We start from the raw sequence: 21,613 nt of genomic DNA, 5'->3' as shown, positions 1-21,613 counted from the left end.
CAGCGCAGCCCCTGAAGCATAGAGGATGCACAGATACATGGCTTCTTCATGCTCCTTCACTTGCTAACCTTCTCACAGTTGTACTGTCCAAAGGGGAAAACCAATATAAGCTGATTTACCTTAACATACTGAGCTAGATGTCCAGTGCATGCTCAATGCCAAGCCCACCTACTATTCAGACTACTTTGGAAATACGTATGGTTAGGTCTTTGAAATTGGATTTCAGTGTTGTACTTTTTTTTTTTTGAGACACGGTCTCACTATTTAGTTTAGGGTGTCCTTGAACACACAGTGTAGCCCAGGCTGGCCTTGAACTTATAGGGATCCTCTGATCCTCCTACCTCAGCCTCCTGAGGGCTGTGATTATAGGTGTGTGCCACCACACCCAGCACTGTACTTTCTGTACTTCAAAGAGAAAAGAATAGAAGATATCAGTCAAAATAGAAGTACTTTGGTAATATCTTAAATATGGTTAATAGGCTTAAACCTAAGTTTTGAATTTTTTTAGATCAGTGTTTTCAAGATTATATTTCAAACTGGACCCTGTTTTATTTTCCTAAAAAAAGAAGAGAAAAAAAGTAAAGAATGGTAATTAATGAAGGATCTTTACTTAAAGGAGAAATTAAATTTTGAATTTTCCATTTTAAGTTTAATTTTCTTAGCATTTATCCTGATTTGATGACATCTTCTGAACTTCAGTTCCGTGAAAACACTGACCATGCCTGTCTTTTTGAGCTACTGTCTTGTACCTAGTTCTCAGCACAAGGTCTTATTTGTAGTAAGAGGATAATAAATAGCTGTTGAATTAAAGACTAAATAAATCAGTATTAATAGCCATTGTATTCAGACATTAAATTGGTTATTCCAAGTCATACCTTAGATAATCAGTATGTTGTGTATTTTAAAGTTCACTGTCAGTATCAAGAATGGGTTTTAAATTTGACATGAAGTCCATATTCTGGGTCCTGTACTCTTTGTCACAGAAAGATAGTCCCCATAGCATCTGTGCTCCTGCATGTAGCGCCCAGGAAAACCTAAGCATTCTGTGTCTCAGCTTTTGTGTGAGACTTTTTCAGCTACAACATCCCTGGCCCTAAGAGATCTGCAGCCTCTGGTTGAGGTGAGGTGAGTTACTGTCCTGCCAGGCCAGGCGAGGCTCTGTCTTGGCAGAGGGCGCAGGGGCCACAGCGTCACAGCAGCTGCAAGCACCGGCACCTGCCCAGGAGCAGGATGTTGGAGGTCTCAGCCATGGTTGTAGCGGGGAGTTTAGTGCCATGCCAGGAAAGGTCTGAGACACTGTTTCTAAATCTCACAGTAGAGAGGGGTCTGGTGTCATTTACTAGAAAAGACAGACAGTGAAAACCAGGTATCTGTGTTCACATGCTTGGTCTTAGCCACCGAGAAGTGACAGTATCTGTGTTCATTATTGATTGTCCTTTCCATTTTTCTTTAAATTAAGTTGGTATTCTAGCTGTGCTGTGCACTTTCAGACTTTTAAATCTTTCCTCACTGTAATGTCATTTGGACCTCATGCCTCTCTGTGGTGACCTTGAGGGCGGTATGATCTGGGTGCCCTGTCTGCCCTGTCTGTGTTTCATAGGTGCCAGGAAACTTCCAGGGTGACCTTTCCCATAGCACTTTTGAAAGCGCTGCTTTCGTCAAACTCTCTCTGAAATACACACCAGCGGCCGCGCTTCTGGAGGTGAACAGCCCCCAGGGAGCTGCCTGTTTACAAGCAGTTTTACATTATCTTTCACCTCTGTCCAACCCCAGATGCTAGTGCTCCAGGGCAGAGCACATAAATTGGTGGCACATCCCTGAAAATATGGGCTCCATAAATCAGTGAAGAGTTTATGTCTGTATTTGACCATAGGCTTTGAAATATTGTGATAATAGAGTGAGCTTAGATTATGATTTTCATAACTGAGAGAGAACCAATCATAATAAATAATAAATCTTAGTAACCGAACTTGGTTAATTATAAATAATTAAATAATTTATTTTTTAGGTAATACTCTTGCTTTTATAAATACATTATATAAATTAAACTTATAAGCATAATTATATTTTGAGAAAAGCAAAGGGAGAAGAATGATGTAAAGAAATACAGAGAATGAGTGCATTTTCCCCCTTTAATTTTTAATCTTTCAGTAGTCAGAATATGCTGTGCTATAAGTGAGTGAAAACTTGAATTTTAGGACCTGTTGTAACTTGGGGTGGTGTGTACGTTTCTGCAGAACAGTTGCCTTGCACCATTGACTTCTCTTCTTTATAAAATGAAGCGCATGTTTGGAAGTCTTCTGTGTGTTAAGTGTTTTATCTAGTACATTAAAGGACTTTACCATACATTGTTTTATTTCTAAACATAATGATATTACATTGTGTTGAATAATATCACATACATGATTTTCAGATTAAAGTAAGGGTTTCCATCAGTGCTTAAAGAAGATATGATTTGTACTTCCAAAATGGAAGTAGTAGTTAAAATTACACATATATTTAGTAGTGTGAACCTAAAGATATATACTGACAGGTTATTTTGTGTGTGTGTGTGTGTGTGTGTGTGTGTGTGTTTGTGTGTTTGTGAATGTGTGTTGTTGTTTTCTGGTGCCGGGGATGAACTCAGGACCTTGCACTTGCCAGACAGTCTCTGTGCCTCTCAGCTACATCCCTGGCCCCTGTTGATAGGTTATTGTTAAAACACGCCTGCATCTGCCCCGTCTAGCCTTGGATTAAGAATAGTCTGACCCAGTGATTTCTTCCTACGTTACATCACCCATCTGGCTGGGCTGGGTGGTAAGCATAAAATCGAATCTTCCAAAACAGCTTATCCGATTTCTTTCCTAAAAGAAAGCGAAGGCACAGGACAAGTCCAGCTTTTGCCCTTTTGTTCCGAGCACCCAGTACTGAATCCCTGCTGAAGCACGGGCTGGAGGAGAACCGTTGAAAGAACGTGGCTGAGCACGTCCACACTGAGTGGCTTCTGTCTCCCCACACAGCAAGCCTGGTCCCGGGCTGCGGATAGCTTCGTTTGGCCCCCTAACTTTTCTTTTTCTTCTTACTAGATATTTTCTTCCCTACTTGCTCAAGGAATCTTGAAGTGATATATATGTTATATATGAAATTGAATATTTTACCTGAAGTTTTAACATTCACTTCCATACTACTAAAACCCCATTTCTTATTTATTCTGGAACACTGTGGTGTATCAATAGTTAATGTTTCTACAGGTTTTTATATTTGTTTTGCTTTGTTTTGTGTTGTGTTGTATTGTTTTGCATTTTACTTTTGTCTTTATTTGCAGGAAGTTGGAAGATGCAAAAATCTGACCATTGTCTAAGAGTAGGTTCTTTCTAGGTGGGAGAAATCTAATGGGGATTGAGAAATATATGTAATGTTTAAGTCCTCTTTCTTTTTCAAGAACAAGGGGCTTATAAAGTTGTGGAAGACTGATGTTCCTCTTAGAGCACTTTCTTCCTGTAAATAGAGAATTCCTGCAAGGCCAGACCATTGATAAGCCATTCTCCATAGGTACCTGTGTATAGCGATACATAGTTTTCTTGTCAAAGGATCTTACTCATCAATAAGTGTATTCTTAGCAAAAAAAAAAAAAAAAAAAAAAAAAAAAAAAAAAAAAAAAAAAAAAAAAAAAAAGCCTATACAGTAGGTCCCTACTATACAGTAGGTATTCTTCTTTATGCTTCTTTATTAGGCATAACAGGGCCCAGGCATTGATTGTTCTGGGCCTTTGGAATATGCTGGTGGGAAGTAAAATTCACTTCCAATTAAGATTGAGATAATAGAAGTAAGGACCTATGAGAACCTGTAATAAAAAGATCATAAATAGATAGGCAGTCACGGTGACTTGAGTGAAGACCTGCAAAATGAGCTAGTGAGGCCAAGGTCAGAAGGCGACTATTCAAGGACAGGAAGGTGTCTGTGAGCCCGGGGAAGGAGAGGACCAGGGTAGGTGGGTCCTTGAAGTCTGTATTGCACAGCTGGGGTCACATTGATAGTCTTGAGATGTCAACAAGAGCTTTATTGTGAAATATTTTTAGGGGCTCTATTGGAGCAAAAGAATCCCAGTGGGCACCAGAGTTTCTGGGAGGCCAGTTAGGAGAGCATCGCAGCACATCAGAGGAGAATTGATGGCACCTGGATATTAGGGGCTGTGGAAGCATTTGAAATACACACAGGAAGCGAAGGCAAGAGAGCCTGGTGATACACACACTGACAGTGGGGGCCAAGGAAAGAAAGAAGTGAGTGAAAATAGCTCCCAGGGGTCTGGCTTGCTGAGCCAAATGGAAGGCGAGACTCCTCAGAGGGAACTTCGGAGGAATCCAGTTGCAAGGCCAAGCTGATGAATTCAGACTCAGCTATGTTGAAATTCCTTCCTCGTTGGTCTGCTTTTCCCACCTAGGGTAGCTGCTGTTCTTTAGTAAGGCCAGATCAAGATCCTGGTTTGCAAAGCATGGTTTTGTGTGGTTGTGGTTTTTGTTGTTATCGTCTTGATGTCTGCCTCCCATTTTGACCTGTAAAAGCCAGTCTCAGCTATTCCAGCTATATCATGCCCCTGCCAAACCTGCTTTCAGACGCCTGTGTACCCTGAGGTCCCCCAGCCTTTGGTTGTTACCATGTGCCAAGTCTGCACCAGCTCAGGACTGTTTGTGTCTGTCTCAAGGAAGATGAGAATGCTAATAAATTGTGATTATATCACAATTGAAGTATTGGTCGTCTACTTAGTGTTCGTTGACCAAATTAGATATTAGCCAGAATCAAGCTTAAGATAAGGACTAATATGTGTTGTGAAAAGAACAGAGAAGCCCATATTTCAGAAGTTCATTAATTATCAGAAAAGAAGCCATGGTACAACCCTCCATGTAATTCTGAACCTCACAATCCAGGCTTGAGGGCATTCATAAAGCTAAGTACACAGCCCTCCTTTCATGTTTTAATCCTTTGTGGATTAAAAGCTCTTGTTTGAGTAAATCTGACAATGGTGTGTTATCTACATATCATTTTCATTCTTATTGTCTTGGAATCTGCAAATAGCAAAATTCTCCTTAATTTCACATTAAGATTATTTAGATTTGACAGTCTTTTGACAATAAAAGAATTGCTTGGGGAGTTCCTAACTTCCCTTTAAGGGTAATAGTGTTGAGTAAATAGATTGATTCATTATCCTGTCCCCAAACATCTTATTTATCTGTCTGCTGTTTGTGACAGGCTAGTCTCTGTTGACATTTGCTGGTAGTAATTGCATAGCCCTGTTCTTTATAAGACAGACTGTTACGGACATGATTGGTTAAATTTCTGTATTTGCATTTACTGTGAAAGGAAGGACATGTTAATACACAGGGATAGAAAGAACAGCTTACATCACAGCGAGGAGCTGTTCGCATTTTAGTTGATTATTTGTTTGCTGTACTCATGAACACATGTACAGCTTCAGAGAAATTCCTGATTGCTTCATTTGTACCTATATCTTCAGGACTCCTGTTCCTGGACTTCGTATCACGCAGGCGGAGTGTTTTGATAGATCATATTCTCACAATTGCTTTGGTTTGTCTTCACCCCTTCCTGAATCTTCTTTCTCATCTCCTATTTAAAATCCCCTCCAGTTGTGCTGGGCATGGCCATATACACTTATAATCCTGGCATTAGAGTGTCTGAGGCGGGATGATTGCTGTGAGTTCAAGGCCAGCCTGGAGTACAAGGTGAATGTAAGACAAGTCTGAATTTACAGTGAGACCCTGTCTCAAAAACCAATAATAATAAATAAATACATACATAAATAAATATTTTCCAATTGTTATTCTGGCACCGTGGGCTATGAAATAAAAAATAAAATTCTAGCTTGTTCTTGGTGAGTCGTAACCCTGCAAATCATATCTCTAAAATGGAGATGCCAGCGTAGGGGATGGCTCAGGCCTTTTCTGATGCTGGCAGGGATCAAAGCAGCAGATGACCCATAGTCAGCATTGAAATGAGGCCTGGCCCAGCCCTCGACTCACTTGCACACACGTTCTGGCAACTCCAGTGTGGCCTGCAGGAGCCATGCTGTTCCTCCTGGGTCATCCGGAATTGGTGGTCACAGCACACAGCCGCACCCTACCAGGCGTGGCACGTTATGTGCACATTGCAGTATCATTTGGGAACAACAGAGCCAAGCTATTCTTAGGTACCAGCCCAGGAGTGATTAGCACTTGATATATTTTTCCATACTATGATGCCTTTTTGCAGTTGTCCATTTTAGCACAGAAGTTTTGTAGAAAGCTATATCCACAGCATGAGGCTGAGATCTGCACACCTATCTCTCATCCTTTCCTTGCTTTTTGCTTCACACATAATTGTACCACCCAGGTGAGAAGGTTAAAGCAGACCTTCCATGGACCCCTGGATTGCACAGTGGTGCTACATTAGCAGTGTCCTTAGGTGTTGATCCAGAAGGGTGCTCCCTTTCTTTGACTGAGGAGGAAGTTGACAATACAGAGTTAATGGAGTGCAGCCAGAGAGTGGCTGTGAATACTTTAAAGGAAAAGCTAATGATGTCTGTCTGATTTTTCCTGCTCTTCTTTTGCATACTCTGTTCCCAGTGCTTTGGTGAAGGCACAACAACAGACTGGGCCTTGAGAATAGCAATGATAGTCCCATCCCTGCCCATATTTCTCATGAGACACAAGCCATTGAATGAGGGAATCTTGGCCAGGGGATCTCTTGGCTGGAAGTCATGAGTCACCACAGCTCAATTCAGGGTTGGCACATAGGTCAGACAGGCTGAGGGGTTGAGTGCAACCCTCCACTATCCTTTCTCTCCCTGTTGCTCATTGGTAACTTCCTCAGATTCCCACCCTCTCCAGGAAGTTTCCTCCACTATAACCCTGGCAACCGGTTGTCAGAACCACTGTGGGCCACCGTAATTGACAAGCAGCTCACATCGGTTTTTGCTATGACTGTTGGGAAAGCAGTGGCTTCTTTATGTGAAATCTATTCTTCATAGCACCTAAAAGCCAGAGCAAAACTGAATAAATCTGTTCTTTTCCACTCAGAGATCTTTATTATGTATATGTCAAGAAGTTTCAGGGCCCTCCTAAAGTCTTCTCAAATGTGAACAAAATAGTCCTCATTCTTCAGTCATGGAGGAAAAATGATTTAATGAACAATGTGGTTTCAGGCTGCTTTTCTTCTGGAACATCCTCAGATGAAATTTTTGTGGGCCAGGTCCCACTCAAAGTGTTGCTCTCAGGGATGAGAACACAGTGCCCGAATGCCATGTGGCCAGTGCAAGCATGGTGATTCCTTGTTTCTCTGTTTTGTACATTGAACACTTACCAGTGCAGCTAGGAGGAAGGCGAAATCCATTATTTATACAGTTATTCAAAATTATGTTTTCAAAGGATATTTAAGGTTATAATAAATGGAAAAATCAGGCTCAAAATGATATGATCTCAATTATGTATAAAATATAACTATGCAAAGGAAAAATCCTCAGAGAAAATATATCAAAATGTTACTGATTATCTTTGGAGTGTGTAATTATAGGTCTTTATTATTTTCAACTTTATCACTTTCTTATAGTTTCCATATTGAGCATGTTTTATTTTTGTCATTTTATTTTTTTTATTTATTAATTTTATTGAGTTTGTTGGTACATTTTAGGGATACAGTACATTCATTGTTGGGATCATGTGCCTCTACATGACAAGCCTTGATTCTCATTTTTTCCCCTTACCCCTGCCCTCCCTTCACCCCCTCCTCCCCTCCCTATCTACAAACTTTATTTTCTTCTACATGACAAGCCTTGATTCTCATTTTTTCCCCTTACCCCTGCCCTCCCTTCACCCCCTCCTCCCCTCCCTATCTACAAACACTTTATTTTCATCTCTTCATTCTCTCACATTTTTTTCTTTTCCCTTTTTGTTCTTCCCCTACCCATCACACCTTCCCTACACCTTTAGCTCCTTTCTTCCCATTTCTAAATGTCAGTAATCTTATTAGAATCTTAGAGGATGTTTTATTTTTGTAATCTAAAAACAACTGAAAAAACATTTCAAAGATCTGAATCCTTCTGAGAACTTCTTATATCCTTTCCCTCTTCCCCCAACTTTTCTTATCTGGATCCTTTCAGATTTGTCTTGTCAGAATTTCATTTTAGATCTCTCAGGCACGGTGAAGCTCTCTGCAATATAATAGCTATATAGTGTTAGTAATCCATTAGTTACTTCTGATTTATACTGTAGTCGCAGGAGTTCTGACTTTTTTTTTTTTAATTAATGTCACATTTTCCTCCAGAGAGGTGTATGAAGTGAAAGTCCCTATTGGTTTTCTCACCCACTTATCCCACTGTCCCTTGAGCACAAAAGAGGCTCAAAAAATTTGTGTGGAGTGAAGTCCCCTCCTCGCCCAAATATCTGCTTGTTAGTCCTGTGCTTCTTTGTCTGCCGGAAGGCATTAGCCCTTGTCCAGGGACCTCACTGGGTTTGGATTTCAGCTAGAACAACTCACCTGCTCATGTGATGTAGTTTGCGTGCTGGGTCAGTTGTTCAGCTTTGGCACATTTCCCCCCGTCATCAAGGTCCTTGGCTTCTCAGTCCGGTCTTTACCAGCTATAATCCCTGGGCTCACCTCTTCCCAAGGCTTTCGGCCCCTGCTATCCGTGCAGATGTGGGTTACATCCAGTCACATTTCACATTACGCTCAGCAGCTGCCTAGCTGTTCTGTTATGTTCTCCTCTTCTTTAAACTGCAGTAACCCTCATCACCCAGCAGCCCTTCAAGGTTCTTCAAGGTTCCATTACAGCATCATTGTATCAGTGAGGAAACCAGGACGTGAAGAGGTTCGGGGGCTTGTGCAGAGTAGCAGGTCCTCACTGCTGCCCCCGCCCCACCAGCGTACATTTCCTTTCGTCTTTCTGTTTTTAGCTTTTGGTACTCACATTTGTTTTAGAAACCACTCTAGAAGAACCCACCTCAAGCCTTTCCCCATTTTATGACATAAATTTTTATTGATACAATAAAATATTTCATTCCCCCGTGTATTTTAGCCCCTGTTATAAAAGGAGACGGTCTGTTCTTTCTAGATGGAATTTTTCCATTCTTCTGATAGAAGGATTTAGAGTTCTGGGATGCTTTTGCTTTTCCTCTGCAGGAAAAATAGCAGGTGGATGCAGCCAGCCCTGCAGAGGTCAGGGCTTCTGTCAGGTCCCTTACACATGGTGGGAAGGAAGAGTCACCTGTGTGCCAAACAAACCTGAACTGCAGCTTCACTCTGCTAACTAACCACATGACCCTGGGCAAGTGACTTAACAGCGGTTTTCTCATTCCAAGAAACCGGAGCTAATCATAAATACTAGGTTTATTGTTGGGATTATTGACATGTACAATATAACGCAGTTAGCATGGTGCCCAGCCTATAATAAACATGTAGATAGTATTTTGGATCTCTGGTGGCGATTGTTCATAATGACAACTAGTAAGTTTTGGCCAACTCTGGCATGGGCAAAAGAGTTTCAGTAACATACCATTATAAAAGGAAGTTTACCAAAAGGAGGAGCTAAGAGGAAATAAATACATATCCAAGAACTCAGCACTGACATGTTCCCTATGGAAGTTGCGCATAATCTGGCATTTTAGGAATCGAACTTGTACGGGGTCTTGCGCCTGGGACCACTGGTGGGATTGAAGATCTCTGCCCTGTGCTGACTTCTGTCCGTGTTGGTCCACTCAGCACAGCTGGGGATGGCTTGTGTGATCTCGGGAACCAGTACAGTCAGGGTGCTGGTGCCAAGCCTCAAACAGCGACCCCCGTGCACACCCACACGTGCACACGCCTGCACACACAACATGCTTTTAGAGCCCGAGTGCCCACCTACAACCCAGAGCCCACTTATTTATCACAAAGTGTTCATGCTGCACTTAAACTTGAACATTGAGGTTTTAGTTTGGGAAAAACAACTCATATATTAATATCTTTTTCCTTAAAAGAAAAACACAGTAACACGTGTGCCGTGGGTTCGCCACCACGGGATTATTACTATCCACACAGACTGTCCTCAGTTGCCACCCATTTAATGCGTGTGGAGGGGAGACAAGGAATTTTGGTGACTCGTGAGAGGAAAGCCCTGAACCAGTTGGTGCTTGGGAGGGCGAGTCATGGATGCAGCGCCCCCACTCCCCTGCCCGTCCTGGCGATCATGCACACCCCCTCGAATGGCAGGTATCATGTGTGCTCATGTGTACACTTGTGTTCCCAGCTGGATCTGAATCCTTGGAGAGAGAGAAAGGATTCTAAAAGGACTGGACCTTTTGTCCCCAGAGGACACGCTTGTATGTGCCAGAGGTGGGAGGAGGTTTCAGTGCCAGGTTTGCAGAGAACCTCCGGCCAGCACATCAGTGTAACGGCCCTTGGGCCCAGCACCTCCTGCCACCTGCATCCCTTTGTGCAGGTCAGTCCAGTGTCACTTCTGTTTCTAGCTTTTGGCTTTCATTATGCTTTGTCATTCACTTCAAAGGACAGAAGATGATTTCCAGAAACAAAGCTGCATTTGTATATTTTATGCCTTTTAAGGTCTGGGCATGTAGCTCAGTGGTGACACATCTTCCTTACAAGCGCAGTACCTAGTACCTTAAAAAAAAAAAAGTGTTTGTATATTTTATGACTTTTAAAGCTTTTACATGCCAGAATCTCACCTATTTCTGATAGTATAGAGATGGACTTCTTTTATAAATACACCTCCTGAAGCCTAATACTGTAGTGTTAGGTTTTCAATGCCTTTTCCAGGCATCGTGCTCGCTCTTGGCTGTGGCTGAAGGGAGGGAGATCACACACCAGTGAACCAGCTGGCCTTGCGGAATCCCTCAGTGAGTGTCAGTGCGTTCTCTTTGGCGAGATGACCTTCAGGTACACAGCGGGTGTGGTTGTGTGTCAGGAGTTGGCCAGGTGTCAGGGGCCACAGCATTTGGCTGCTTGAGGGAGTGAGGTGGGTGCTGTTCTGGCTCAGCATCTTTGGGTACAGAAATGGGTGTGAATGTGTTAAATCTATTAAAAAGGAAAATTGGACACCAAACTTCATGTTTTCCAGAGTGGCCCGAGTCTGTAGTCCTAATCCTGAAATGACAGCATCCACTAACCAGTAAAGAACGTACTTACATAGCTTGGGCGGCAGCATTCCCATATTTCTTTTATGTGTATAAGAGGGGCTCTTCATGTAAAGAAAGATACAGTTAGTGGGAAGGGCATGGATTGGCTCTCTTTTATAAATTGTGGAATGAAGAGTCTAAGCTGCGAGAGAAAGTATATTGTGAATAACTTTCTAGAACAGGGATTCTTAGCCTTGGCTGGGCATCAGACTGTCTGGGAGGGTGTTCAGCTTAGACCCATCATGGACTGACGGACAGAAACTTCTATGGTGATTAAGATTAGGTTTTACTGCACTACAGGGATGAGTCTGGTGCTGAATTTTTCAAAACAGAGGAAATTAGTTTATGAATAGTTTATATGGCCTTTTTACCAATTGACGCCTATTGGAGGAGTCTGTTCTAAGAATATAGTCAGTAATTTGGACAGAAACTTGAGGAAAATACATAGGAGCATTATACATAATAGAAGGAAATTGGAATGCTCTAAATATCTAACAGTAGAAGACTGGTAAAGTTAATTGTGACACAACCATAACGTTGTATGTACTTAGTAAAATGGAGTTGTAAAAGAATAATGCTTGTAATAGTGTACGGTAAGTCCCTGAATTACGAGCATTCAAGTTGCAAACATTCACAGGTCTACTGTGTAAGACCCACATTGTCAGACTTGGGAATGAATCTGACTTACAGACGTTCTTCTGATTTTTTTGTTTATTTGTTTGTTTGTTTTTGGTACTGGGGATTGAACTCAAGACTTTGCACTTGTGAGGCAGGTGGCAGAACCACTGAGCTAAATCCTTGGCCCATGAACATTCTTCTGGAACAGACCTCATTTGTAAGTCAGGGCCTTACTGTAGAGTGATAAACAGCAAAGCAAAAATATTATGTGTTTGCACCAGAGAAGAAAATTATGTGATTCAATTTATATGGAGTTCTTAAGATAGTAAAATTCATAGAGACAGAAAATAATGGTGGCTCTCAGGGGCTGGGAGTGGGGAGGGACAGTGGGGAGCTATTTACTGGCTCTAGAGTTTCTATTTGGGGTGATGAGGAGATGAAGTGTGGTAATGGTTTCATAGCATCATAGCTATACTTAGGGCGTCACATGTGGTTAAAATGGTACATTCTGTGTTGTGTGTAGGCCACCCCAATAAGAAAGAAAGGAGCCCTCCCACCCCAGTGCTGTGGCATAAATGAAGGAACATGGTATGGATTGACAGGAAAGAAAAGAAAAGTCAGACCTGGAGGGGGCAGGGTTATCTGTGCATCTCTATCTAGGATGACTCGGTTCTTTTAAACAATGTGTACAAATGTGGAGTAAATGGTGACAGTGATCACTTCTAGGTACTACCAATACAAGTCCCCAATTAATGAAAGAGTCACGTACAGGAGAAAGTTCGTAAGTCAGATTCATTCATAAGTCCAACAAAGAAAGCTCTGTGCTTCCTAGCAGTCCTGACCACATCTCCACTGCTCTCCCTGCCCTTCCTGGGCTGACTGGGCACTGTGCTGCTAAACACTGTCGCGCTACATGACCAGCACCCAGCAGCACAGCTGGGACAGTGTCCGGCAGACAGGCGAGCTGCTTTTGTGGTTTGTTCCCATCTGTGCAGTTTAGTAATGCAAGATCTGTTCGAATCTGTCAAAGTTCCCAGCTAGAATGTTTTAAGTGAGGGTCTTATTGTATAGGCTTTCTTTTTCTATTTTAAAAAAAAGTTATTACCAGTTCCCCTAGTGAATATGTTGAAGTACAGAACAAAAAAATATTTTTAAGAAAGATGACTTTAGAGTGCTTTCTGTCTTTGATAATCTCTACACGAAGAGTGTTTTGACTTGCATTAACAGTCCAGGGGTGTCCCTTCAGTCTCAAGCCATTCCTTGGAGCAATGGTGGAGAACCCGTGGCGCACAGCCCTCTCTGTTGCCACGAGCCAGGTCGCACCAGGTCGCCCCGCCCGCCCGGGGAGCCAAGCAGGCCAGTGTAATTGCAGGGCTGGCACTTTGCTGTAAATAAGTGGGTTTGGGTTGCAGTTTGGGCGCTCGTTCTCTAGCAGGTTCGCCATCGCTGCCTTGGAACCTGCCTTGGCTCTGGAGGCGCGGAGACTTACCTTTGTAGTACAGCCCGTGGAAATCTTCATGCTGCTGCTGCAGGTCACCTGACATGCCTCCTGAGCAGGTCAGCACTTTCATCTGTGCTTCCTTCTTTTCTGGCGGGTGGGTTTGCCCCTGGTCCTTAAAATGAGGACTGGTTTCTTTGAAGGCCTCTAGTATTATGTCCCACCATTAAGTGAAAGGTTTCTGTCTCTTCGTGAGAGGAGGGACCTGCCATTTCAGAAATCAGCAGTTATTTATCAGTCAGAATTGGTAGTGGCAAGCAGCAGAAACTGTTTTGATTTAGGCTTGCCAGAAATTTAGTGGAAGATTTTTGGGCAGCTCACAGAATCTCCAGGACTATAGAAGAACAAGGGTCAGGAAATAGAAACAGCCCAGTGCTTGAGAGAGGCTGAAACAGGAGGATCACTGTGAGTTTGAGGCCAACCTGGGCTATATAGTGAGTTCAAAACCAGCCTGATCTGTATAGCAAAACTCTATCTCAAAAAATAAACAAATAAAAAACTCTACAGGAAACAAAAACAAGAAGGTTGCTCTGCTGCGACTGTGGGCAGGACCAGGCCACAGCCCCAGTTCAGGAAGGCTGGGAAGACCTGCCTTGTGTGGTCACTTTGGTCTGGACTCTGCCATCTGTGAATGAGAGCTGCTGCCACTGCTGCCAGCAGAGCGCACGCTCCCTCTGCCGTGGCTCTGTTTGTGATCACAGGTCTTAGGCCTAGGCAGGTGCCACCACTGGCCAGGCCCCTGTCGATGTCTTTGGAGCCAGGGAAGCAGGGAAACAGTGTGTCTGGCGCTCCTCAGGCCGCTCTGCCTCCACTGAGACTGTGAGGGGAGAAGGGGGTCTCAGATGCTGGGCAGCCAGACCCGTGACAGTAGCCACTACAATTACCACGTGGCTGTGAGTCTTGCGAACCCCTGTCCCGGTCCAGTCATAAGCAGTTGGCTATCTTAGAGTGCTAGCAGCTGCTGGTGTCATTTTGCTCCAGGTCATGTAAACATCCCCCCCGGGGGGTTCCTGGCCAGAGGCTCCAAGGTATGTGCCTGTTAACTTCAGGCAGTGGTGTGCCGTGTCTTCACCTGGTACATTCGGGTGGTAACTGGGCCGCCTGCTCTGCGGTCGTGTGTGGCAGTGGAACAGGATTGGGCTAAGGCAGGCACTGTTGGTGGATACCGGCCTCTGGGGTCCTTTTCAAATGGCGCAGAACCGCAGTGATTTCAGCATCAGAGAGTCAGACTGGCCGCCGAGCATCTCCGGAGTTCGGGGGTCCCATCCCCTTGCTCGCTTGTGAGAATGTGATGTGTCACAGCCGTCTCACTTGGGTTGATCACTCGGATCAGTTTTTCAAGTAACTGAACAAAGCCAAAAGCCTGGGATTATTGCTTCTGTCTTTAGTTCTCACATCTGTTTGGTGTGCTAGCTACAGGCTTACTGGCAGCTCCAGACTCCAGTGTTCCTGTGAAACGGTTTTGGGGGCTCGCACATCCCGGAGGTACACAGCGAGAGGCAGACAGGCACTCATGTCAGGTGAGGGCACATCGCTTCGGCAGGTCTGGGAAAAATGCACTAGTCAGGGTTTCCACACGTATCATGTTCTGGCAAAGGTGTTTACGTACTCCAGCGACACAGTAGGGGCTGTATTAGGAAGGATCTTTTAGTATTTTTATATAATTGCTTTGAGGGACCCTGAGTTCTCCAGCTTAACATGTGCCTCTGTGTAGGGGTCACTTTGAGAAGCTGTTCTCATGCCTCAGTCCTCGTGCACAGCCCGAGATGTGGGCCACCTGGAGACCTTTCAGTGAGAGGCTGTCCCTTCAAGCTGTTGCTTTCTACACACTAAGTCCCCACTTTTTCCAAACATGTATGTTCTCAATTTATAAAATATATTTTTTTCCTCATTGAGTTTATTGGCACATTTCAGGTACACAGTACAGTTACATTCATTGTTGGGATCTTGTACCTTTTCATGACAGGTCTTGGTTCTCATTTTTTTCTCTTGTCCCTGCCCTCCCTTCAACCCCTCCTCCCCTCGCTTCACCCCCTCCTCCCCTCCCACCCAATACACTATTTTTTAATGATAAATCATGATTTAAAGTACTTTATACTTGCCCAGGTGATATTCTGAGGCCTCTTGTCTTACCTTGGTGATAGGGAACCTAAATTGCAGAGCAGAATTTCTTTGGTGTTGCATTATAAAGGTTAATAAACTGCTCTGCAGGTGAGGTCTGTAGCGCTGAAACTCTCCCACTCAGACATGGTCTGGCCGGTGAGCAGATGGGGAGACACCGTCTGTATTCCCTGGGCCTTGACTTGGCACTGCTGGGAGTCAAGACCAAGGAGCTTATTACTAATAAAGCGGGTATCAGAGACTTTGCCTTATATCTGTGAGCAAACAGGTTTCCTAACACTGGGCCTTGAAACTGGGCTTCCCTGGTGACTGGTGGTGTGGGAGACTGCAGGCTTCTCTCTGCAGAGGGAGTTGCGTGTGGCGCCTGTGTGCTGGTGCACACAGCTCCAAAGCAACAGAAGAGGGGCTGAGCCCGAGGTCACCGAACTGTCTCACTGTACAGCACCCTTAATATCTCAGCACATTTTTTCCACTGCCCTAGGTCAAAAAAAACAAAACAAAACAAACCCAACCCCCCCACAAAAAAAACCGTAGCAAGTGTTTCTATTCATTTAGGTCCGAACAACTTAATGGTTTCAGTAAGCTGGGTGTCTCACAAGTGTGACTGTTTCCCCTGAAAGGATCCCACAGAGCCCCAGTGAGGCAGTTATGGTGCCCAAGGTGCCATGACACATCACTGTGGAATACATTGTCCTTCAGAACTCAACAATAAAATGAAGTCCTTCCCCATCCTCTTGTTAGAGGCTTCCAGGAAGTGAAGATGAGCCAGGAGCAGTACCTAGGTACCTAGCAGAGCACCCTGCAGGCATAAGAAAGCTTTAGCAGGGGAAGAAGTATGCCGCACACCCGCTGCTGTCACTGAGGGCTTGGTACCTCAGAGGGATGTGACTTTCTACCCTAGGGGACTAGACGCATGCCTTCTTTGGGTACTTAGAATCTGTACCTCCACGAAACTCTTTGGAAGGGAACTGTGAAGAGAGCTGATAAGCCCATGGTCATATATAAAAGGCTGTGTGTTTCTATAGCCTTCTTTCAGTTCTGCATACCCCGGGGTCAAACATGATGAAGGCCAAGGATAAACTTATTTCCGTTTAAGTTAGTGTCAGTCCCATAGCGTCTCTGAGCATACAAGTTATTCTTTACCCTTAGCTCTGAAGGGAAGCATAGTCTGCAGTTAGAAAAATGAGCAGCTGGACCTTTCATGTGTGGCCCTAACCTGACAATAATGTGGTCACTCCTTTATAAGCCAGAATTTCTATTAATAATAAAAAGACATACAGGATGGATTTCTAGTAATAAACAACTAAATATTTCCTGTGAGTGCTGCTCATTTAAACTGCTGAACCTGCCTAGGCTGCATTTATAGCTTGATTGGTCAAGTGTGCATTTCAATCAGTTGGATTGGCCTCATCAGCCAAATGCCAGTATTAGCAAATCATGAATTGCTAAGTGTGCAAAAAACCCCAAACAAAAGTAGTCAAGTATTTAATTCCCTTTGTATTAAAATTTTATGATGTTATACTCGATGCATACAAATGTTAAGAGTTTACGAAGTGTCTGTGAAGACGCTTTACTATTTTACTCACACCCCCTCGCTCAAAGTACCTTCCCAAATGAACTACACAACTCTTGTGCTCTGAATTCCTTGTAGCATGGCCCAGAAGACTGAAGGGAGAAGGCTGGCTGTGACACCACCATGGTTATTACAAATGTTAAGAGTTTACGAAGTGTCTGTGAAGACGCTTTACTATTTTACTCACACCCCCTCTCTCAAAAAGTACCTTCCCAAATGAACTACACAACTCTTGTGCTCTGAATGCCTTGTAGCATGGCCCAGAAGACTGAAGGGAGAAGGCTGGCTGTGACACCACCATGGTTCCCAGTGGAAGGGAGTGGGCAGTCACTCGCTGGGAGGTGCTGGCGGAAGAACTCCTGTCTGGGAAGGCCGGGTGCTTAGGAGGCATGCTAGGCAGGATGCGGTGCTCCTGTTGTCCCCGCTGTGCTGCTACTGGCCTCCTGCAGCCTTGGCAGGTTCCGCTGGAAGGCCGGGTGCTTAGGAGGCATGCTAGGCAGGATGCGGTGCTCCTGTTGTCCCCGCTGTGCTGCCACTGGCCTTCTCCTGCAGCCCCAGCTTCACATTGCTTCTTCCACTGCCGGTTTCCACGCCTCTTGCCCTCTTGTTTAGCTTCCCTCCTTCAGCAGTCCTGACACCTTAAGGGAGGCTCTTTGGAGGCTCAGTTTCCTTGTCAGTAAAATGGGGATAATTAATAATCTGTCTACTTTTGAGAATGACTATAAGAATGTATGTTAATAAAGCATTTTGTTTGCTGCATTTTGCAGTAAACAAAATGCTGTGTAAATGTCAGGTGTTATAAATCATTAGCCGTTCTGTTCCTCAGCTAAAGCAGTTTCTATGCATATTTAAGCTACCCCCTGAACAATTCTTTGACAAATAGCAAATGTAAATGCTGCTGTTTTTTCCTGCTTGGATTATGGTGGTTTCTTTGCAACTTTATGATGTAAGCTGAATCTTTAAGTACTCCTCTGGCTCATATCACTTCCCCTGAACACCTATGCAAGATCATAATCCATAAAATACAGAGGCAATAACTCCTTTTAATTGCCAGGAGTTCATCATTTGCTAAGTTCTAAATGCAGTCACTTAGGCACTTGCCTTGAAAAGCCTGTCTGTTTATTCTGCAGAGTAGAGACTGCGTGAAGCTGGGCCCTCCTGCTGAGGGAGAAGTTGTCCAAGTCAAGTGGCCGGATGGCAAACTCTATGGGGCAAAATATATCGGATCAAATGTTGCCTACATGTACCAGGTAGGTGCTGTTCTTTGTCTGATGCTTGCTGAGAGGGACACAAGAGGTCAGAGGAAATAGTATGTGGAGTGTGCTGCTGATCAATAAGACACAGGAATTTGGGATGACTCATTTTATGAAGGAAAAGCTTTAATGTCTAGTGACCTGGGTTGAAGCTCTGGAGTTTGGTACTAGGTTGGATACTGGGAAACTAACATTGGATGAACTTTTCAGCAAAAAGATAAGCAACAAGACAGGCTATTTTGCTATGTTTCCTTATATGAGAGACACTCATGGGCTTCTTCATCTTTCCTTAAACCAGGACAGTAACGGCTGCTGATGGCTTTTGGCAGAGAGAAATAACCCCCTGCATGTATCAGCTTAAACTGACCCAGCAGTGTATTGGTGTAGGTGCAGCCAGCTAAGGTGCTAAAGAGCCAGTGGTTATAAAGCAGGGTGTGTGTTAGGAAGAGTGCAGCTGTCTGTCCAGTGGGCGTCTCTTCACAAGGGAACTCTGTTAGTAGTAAAGAGTATGCATTTAAACTGAAATTTTTATTCCTACCAAAAGTAATGATGAATTAAGCTTAAAAAATGCAGACGACATAGATAGCACATGTGCATTTACATTTCTTTGGAAGGGCTTTGGACACATTTGTTAGAATCAACACATTGGCATATTTCCAGTAACACCTTGGCAGAAATGAACATTCCAAGCTAAGTATTAGAGTGAAAACAGGAAGACTGAAGTAAAAGGAGAAAAAAAGCAAGCACGTTCAGTCCTGTTAAGTTGAAAAGCAGCTTGCAAATGATAAGACTCTTGGTTTCAGCAGAGAAATTGTTCGAAGTCTGATAAGGGGCAAGGACTTAAATGGAAGAGTACATTATAAGACACTGCATCAGGAACTGGAGCACAGCATAATTAAACGTGTTCAGAGAAGTTTGAAAAACCGAGGGAAGAACATTTTTCATGGTTTAAAAAATCCCAAGGGGAATAGGGAGGAAACGTCTTAGGGTGTATGTGTGTGTGCGTGCACACAGCATTTTCTCCTTTAGTGTGGATGTGTGTGCAGGTCACTTTGGTTTTGCATGTGGTGTTGGTGACAGTATTAAGTTGCAGGTTCTGATTGCTTATAATAGATAGGGTAGGTACTGGAGCATCTTTGCATCAGATTGTCTGGAACTAAGGCAACAGCCACAAGACGGCTAATAGTGGAGGTTCCTGGAAGAGAACCAGCAATACCTCATTCAAAAGAAAATGATTACATTCAATTGAACAATAAGTGCAAAAGTGAAAGCTTCTTACATGCAATAACTGGCATCACATAAAGAGGACATGTTGAGAATCAGGCTAATGAGTAGTCGCTGCGTTAGCTTGAGCTTACTTTGTGATGGCTCACCAACATAGAACTACGGGCTTCTTCACAGACTCGTTGAAAAAGTCAAGACTACTGTTAAAATTGTCCCTCAACCACAAATGGTGTAAAATTCCTCATTACACCATTACAGTTCATTTTGGGCTTTGTGTCTTAATTATTCAGCTTAGCCATTGACTTTGCAAAGGCATTTATAAAAGTAGATATAACTTAAATACCTAGTGCACAGTGCTTAAATGTCTTAAGTATATCGTAATAGTCCTACAGAGTAGGTTTTATTGACTCCTGTTTTGCACACGGGGGTGAGGCTCAACGAATGCATTTTTAGTAATAAAAAAAATAAGTTTTGGGCTGGGGATTTAGCTTAGTGGTTTTGCCACCTGCCTCGCGAGTGTAAGGACCTGAGTTCGTTCCCCGGTACCCCCCCTCCAAATAAATAAATAAAAATTTCTTAGATTTTTAAGAGCACACAGCTGGTAAAGAGAAGGGTCATAATTTACTCAGCTGTCACAATGAGGGTGAACAGCGGACCTTGCCTTCCCTGCACTGGCTCTGACTTTAGTGCTTTGAGTCCCACATCCCAGGAACTCCTCAGTCCCTAGCACACAGGACTGTTGGCCACCCCGTTCTGTATTATCTCTTAGAATTTTTGAATTATCTGAAACAAAACAAAGTAGGCATAGGTGGTTCCAGCTATGCTATCACATAGTATAAATGAGATGACACCTTAGCTAATTAGAGAACTCATTCTGCTGAAACAAGGCCAAGAAGAGAACCATTCCATTTCCCAGCCCCTTTGGAAGTGACAATGAGAGCTGTCTTGTGACAGAGACCTAATTTCACCCGATTGTCTGGCCTAGTCAGATGTTAGCAGTACATGGATACGTTTAATTTTTTAAAAAGGAAGAAGATTTCTAATTATATATTTTATTTTTTTCAAACTCCAGCAGGCTTTTGTTTGTTAACAGCACAGCTACACAGTGGAACCCACCTTTTGACTGAAGTACTGGCATATTTTTGTTTTTTAGGAGTGAAGAATTCCAGGGCTAGAGGTATAGATCACTTGCCTAGTATGAGCAAGACTCTATCTTTTTTTGTTTTTTTGGTACCAGGGATTGAACTTGGGTCCTTGTGCTTGTGAGGCAGGCGGCAGAACCACTGAGCTAAATCCCCACCCCAGCAAGGCCCTATCTTTGACCTCCAGTGCTGCATCAAACTAAAACCAGTAATCAGACAAACAAAATATCCAAAGTGGTCAATGCGTGAGGTGTTTCTCTCAATTCTACTATTTTGTTTTCTCCAGGAAGGGATCATATCAGAGCAAACCTGCTAATCTAGTGTCATGCCCCTTTCCTGACAGAAATCTCCAAAATTGTTAAAGAAAATCAGTATTAAATTATTTGAAGCAATTTGGATGCATGAAAGGAAGTTTTGAGATGCTGATATATTTCTCACGGCACCTGGTTTACATGCTATGAAGTTGAGAGACAGGGATTTTCCTGGCCTGAATTTGGAAAAAGTGATCTTTGAAAGTTAAAGCTCTGTAAGAACTTGAGAAGTTGTTTTATCTAGGCAGATTATTCAAGAGTAAATGTATCATCTTTCACAGAAAAGAGCGGCTGTTTCTGTTCTGTTTTCAGAGCCTCCTGAAGAGTTGCGGCACCAGCAGGACCAGCTGGTCCTCTCTTCCATATACTGAGAAATCATTTGATCAGGCCCTACTTTCCTTTTATTTGCCATGGGGGATATACCCTTCATATCTCATATTTTAAGACTCCCATGTTGAATAATCTTGGCTGTTTTAAAATATATTTTGCATTTTGTACATGTATCTACTCCCTGTGATAAGTGAAATCCTTACATACTAAAAACATACACTAATAAAAATAAATATAAAAATAAAACTTTCATTGATTAAAATTAATTTTTATTTTGTTCTTAGGTGCTGGGCATGTAGCCCAGTGATAGAACACTGGCCTAGCATGTGTGAGACCATAGGTTTTATGCACTGTACAAAGCAAAAATGTACCTTGCCTGTAGCTTGATAAGGGAAAGAGCTCTTC

The 21,613-nt window shown here is 43.2% G+C and overlaps 1 protein-coding gene across 2 annotated transcripts in view; it reads left to right on the top strand.

Moving 5' to 3' along the window:
• The window catches only part of Kdm4c (lysine demethylase 4C), a 194,823-nt gene that overhangs the window by 167,727 nt on the left and 5,483 nt on the right, over nt 1–21,613 (top strand). For both annotated transcript variants that reach the window (XM_033757651.1, XM_033757652.1), the window contains exon 13: nt 18,079–18,198. In XM_033757651.1, the coding sequence (XP_033613542.1) occupies nt 18,079–18,198 (120 nt within the window). The remainder of the gene's footprint in view (nt 1–18,078; nt 18,199–21,613) is intronic.

The sequence above is a fragment of the Fukomys damarensis genome, unplaced genomic scaffold, assembly GCF_012274545.1.
Source record: "Fukomys damarensis isolate Sample0158 unplaced genomic scaffold, DMR_v1.0_HiC HiC_scaffold_31, whole genome shotgun sequence".
NCBI lineage: Eukaryota > Metazoa > Chordata > Mammalia > Rodentia > Bathyergidae > Fukomys > Fukomys damarensis.
The sequence above is the reverse complement of the archived record's forward strand: the minus strand, read 5'-3'. Positions and strand labels throughout refer to the sequence as shown.